Source organism: Tupaia chinensis, unplaced genomic scaffold (assembly GCF_000334495.1).
Source record: "Tupaia chinensis unplaced genomic scaffold, TupChi_1.0 Scaffold000627_1, whole genome shotgun sequence".
Taxonomy (NCBI): domain Eukaryota; kingdom Metazoa; phylum Chordata; class Mammalia; order Scandentia; family Tupaiidae; genus Tupaia; species Tupaia belangeri.
This window is the reverse complement of record NW_006160147.1, coordinates 688,309-692,811: the sequence shown is the minus strand read 5'-3', so window position 1 is coordinate 692,811 and position 4,503 is coordinate 688,309. Positions and strand designations below refer to the sequence as shown.

Sequence of the window (4,503 nt, the reverse complement as noted above, 5' to 3'; positions counted from 1 at the left end):
GAGGAATGAGATGCTCAAGAGAAGCCAGATTCCACATGGTGACAATGATCAAATCCCCGTCACACTCAGTCTGAAACAGGCCAAGCACACATGAGAAAGCCCCAGAGTGCTCCAGAGGACTGAAAGAAGGAGATCATGGTATGGCCTGACCCCAGAGAGGATGCTCAGATCTCTTTCTCTCTCTCACTTTGGTGTGTGGGTGTATGGGTGTGTGTGTGTGTACGTGCTCTATCACAAATAACGGGGAAAAATATGTTTCCTAGTGGAATAAAAAATGTGGCTAGGAGGGACCAGCAGTTAGCGTAATGGCTATGTCGCTGGACTCCCATGTAGTCAACCATGGTTCCCGTCCCAGACTCGGTGGCTTAAACTCACACCGGGCGCGTGTGCGTGCATGCCCACAATCCCAAGAGGAGAATGGAGGAGAAGGGATTGTGGCGTGGCCATCCCCCCTGGGGGGTGATTTCTCACTTTCTGTCTCTCTGTCTCTCTGTCTGGTGAGCGCACGTGCCCTATAGCAAAAAACTCTAAAAAAAAAAAAAAAATGGTGGCTAGGGAACAAATGAAAGTCATTTGCATCTGTACTTCCAAAATTAAAAAAAAAAAAAAAAAAGTAGGCCTAATTTCCAAATCTGGCTTTGAGGTATGGAAACTTGGGACTAATATTCACACGGCAAGGGGCCAGGTGCCCAGCATAGTCTGATGCCTCATATGAACCAATCTGAAGAGGTAAACTACCAAAGTGACGACTAGGGACAGACAGCTGTTGTAAATGTATGATAATGAAGGCACCAGCAGGATTTTCTCTTTTCTTTCTTTCTTTTATTTTTTTTTACCAACAGGATTTTCTGAATCCCAGATTGCCACAGGTCCTGACCCTAATAGGAGTAAGCAAAAGGCACTTCACGGATGGCACTATGAGAGGAAGAAGTAATGGACTTGGAATAAAAGAAAAAAAGAATGAAATCCAAGTTCTATTTAACCATATAAGTTATAGTGAACTGGACTCATTGTCATCTGAGTCTTCTCACTCGGAATATAAATTACTCCATCTAATTCCCTCCTTCATCTGTCCCTGTCTCCACCTCTCTCCCAGAGAAACACTCATTTTAACCTCTCTCAGGGTCAGGCTGAGGCAGCTCTAGAATAACAGAAGCTACTACAAACTGAATTCCAGTCTGCAGTGACCCTAAGGGTCCAAACTTGGGTCCTGGGACCACTACAAAGCCAAGCTGTATTTCTACATTGAGTACAGAATTAGTCTAATCTCTTTGGTATCCCTCCAAATAAAGACTGATCAGACTGAGTAGACATAAGATCTAGGTGAACTGACCCGGGTATCCCTCACATCCGGCAGATATAAGCACCCATATAATATATTCTGTGGGAATATGCAGGCATTCATTTCAATGAATCCTAGAAAAATCTTCATACTAAAAGCACACTCTTATCTCTTACAACAGTCTGGTAACTTGGTAGATACAATTTCTAAGAGCCTGTGTCTAGGCCAATGGCACCCAAGATCATAATGCTAACCCAAGCTGATAACCAACCTTAATAAACAGAGAGAGAAAAGAAAAATTTTACAATACCAGCCCACAGAGAATTATTAACACACATCCCTGCCTTATAATATACAGATATAATTAAGAACTCCTGTGTAAGGAACAATTGCTTTCAAAGGTTACATTGTTAGATTAATGCCTTGTTCATTGAGGACTTTAGGGCACTAAATGCATACACACCAAATCATAATTTAGTCACCCAAATTTAGTTAATCTGCATTAATTTCCAAGGCTTTGAGTGGAGTTGGTCTAACCTTTGCGATATGTCACATACCAGTCTATTTCAAGTATTATTAATATGCCCCTTGGAGTTTGTATCTTTGACTCAAGCACCTCGTGGTCTCAGCAAAGCCTGCCAAGACAGAAACGTCTCTAAGTCAAAAGTAGCATCAAGGCCCCACAACCTGCAGAGCAAATTGTCTACTGTGACCTTGTGGGAGGAGGAGAAAAACCGTCCCCCAGTATTATCTGGGGATTTCTTCCAACATGTCAAGAAGATAATCCACAGTTGGCCAAGTGGCCATGGCCGAAACAGAGGAGGAAAAAAGGAAACAACTATCCAAAGAATCCATAGCATGCTTGTAAAACTGATGAGCATTTTAACTAGGTAACTGTGATAACTGTACTGCTGACCTACCTTTCACAGGAGAATCAGTCACAGGTAGGTAGTTCAGCTTACTGGTAGCCCAGTCTGACATTGTGAAAATAATCTTTTCTGTACTTCGGGAGTTCTTCAGATCATGGAGAAACATACTGTAGATCTTTGGAAACTGACTTGTAGAAGACTACCTAAGCCAATGAAGGCCCATCGTCTTGACTCAAAGAGATCGCTTCTCAACAGAAGGACATTTTGACCTCAAGTCTTTGAACAGCTTAATCCTAGACTGAATTTGTCTAGTATTGAGTATACTTATTCAATTAAACTCACTGCCAGTCCTCTAAGTGAGAAACACCTGTACTGCATTTGCAGCTATTTAAAAAAAAATTCCACAAATATCATCCCTTTCCTCTCCTATTTCATGAGCTTTCTGAATGGGAATCTGAGAGAGATTGTACTTCACAGTCTGAGGTGGTAGTGAAGAGAAGGAAGGGCAAGCTGGTTAGTCTCAAAAGGGCTCAAAAAGAAAAGTGGTTACCTGATATGGAAAGAGGGTCAACCATCAATGACCTGACAAAGGTGCTTCCCTGAGGCTGATATGAAAATGTGTACAGTAATGACAGACTCAGCTAGCAGGGCCACCTCAAAAGAAACAAAGCTACTGAGTTACACTAGGGAAACTATACTTTGATAAAACAATGATTCAAAGCAGGAACCCATGGACTAGAAAGCGAGATTCTATGTCTCTGTTCTCTGTCAACTTACAGAATGATTGCTTCCAGAATCGAGGTCTCAATTTCCTTCTAATACATTTCAGAAATAAGAATGCACCTTCCTATAGAGTTCAGAAATTTAGAGTTTAAAATTTAATTAAATTGAATGTGCCCTTAGCTTCTATTGTATTTCACATTCAGCTCCTGATTAAGTAGGATATATAGTTGTGCAATGTAAATCTGAAAAATTCACGCCTATGGGCAACTTCTCTCCTTTCTAAGTACAATTTTTTCCTGAGCTTTAGTTTCCTCATCTGTAAAATGGGAATAACAACACGACACACGCCACCTACTTTAGAGGAGCCTGCTGAGACTCACATGACATACTACCTTAGGTGGGGCATTGCTGAGAGCAGGAGAAGAAAACAAACAAAACAAAACAAAAAAGCAGACATAAATAGGGTGAAAAGAAGAGAAGTTTCTTCTACCTGAAGGAGCATAATTGCAAACATGATGATGAGTAATTTTAAGCTATTGGCTAAATATAGTTAGGGAAATGGCTTGACATGAAGTTGAATTATTATTAAGTAAGTGGATTCTCATGGCAACACATTCATTTTGCCCAGAAGGCAGAAGTAGAAAAATAAGAAAGAGTAAGAGTGGGTGTCCAGCTCTCAGCTCACCAAAATAACTAATGAAGTTCCATTCAGGGAGAGAGGGTGGAGTTAGCTATGACAGTCGAAATACACTGAATATTGTTGCATAAGGTAAAAGAAGTATAGGTGTCTTACCAAGCACAGTATTGTCGATCATCCACAACAACCTACTACAGCTATATACAAGGCCTGCCATTTCTATAGCAGGTTTAGAAAAAAACTATTTAGTGAGTATCAAACAGAAGTGATTTGGTAGCTTAGGGAGGTAGGAAGAAAATAAGACACCCGTAACAATGAGGTCAGCGGTGTTCTAAGAGCTATAGCCAGGAAGAGATACAAACTGTTTCTGAACACTACAAATCAGCAAAACAAGACCTGCTGGCCTTAACCCACTATAGCGATGTACTCTCCAAGTGATCTAAGATACTCTATGAGGCCAAATAGAAAACGCAATTTTCTGAAAAGCATCTAACTGTGCATATGAGTGGTATGGTGTACAGGCACACTGACCAAACAGAAGTAAAGATGACTAATCTATAGGAATGACACCAAGGACCAAATCACGAGTAACCATGACAACCCAAGTAGGTGGAGGGAAATACAAACACTGACCAGGCGCGGGGTGACACTTCCCCTTCAGGTAGAGACCCTGGGGTCGGAAAAAGACTTGACTAGAGGAGGAGCCTGGCCAAGAATGAAACTGACTAGCCCACAGGCAATGTCGATGCAAGCGGTTCGTTCGGTGGTGTCACTAATGCTCTCCACGGGCGGCTCGCAGGGTCACAGGCTCATCGGTAAGAGAAACACCCAGAAGGGAGTTACCTGGTGCAGGGCTGTCAAGCCGTCCACGTTGACCGTGTTGATATCAGCGCCTCTCGCTAGAAGCTTTTTCACCTCGTCCGTGTCCCCGCTTGAGCAGGCGGCCAGGAAGACAGCACCGTCCTCGAAGCGGACGCGGGGGCTCCCGCGCC

At 42.5% G+C, this 4,503-nt stretch overlaps 1 protein-coding gene across 1 annotated transcript in view; it reads right to left on the bottom strand.

Annotated features, from left to right (window-relative positions):
• PPP1R12B (protein phosphatase 1 regulatory subunit 12B) overlaps positions 1 to 4,503 on the bottom strand; it is a gene marked incomplete in the record, with an annotated part of 227,306 nt that overhangs the window by 222,125 nt on the left and 678 nt on the right. The window contains 1 exon segment of the mRNA XM_006159146.2: positions 4,355 to 4,503. Within this exon segment, the coding sequence (XP_006159208.2) occupies positions 4,355 to 4,503 (149 nt within the window).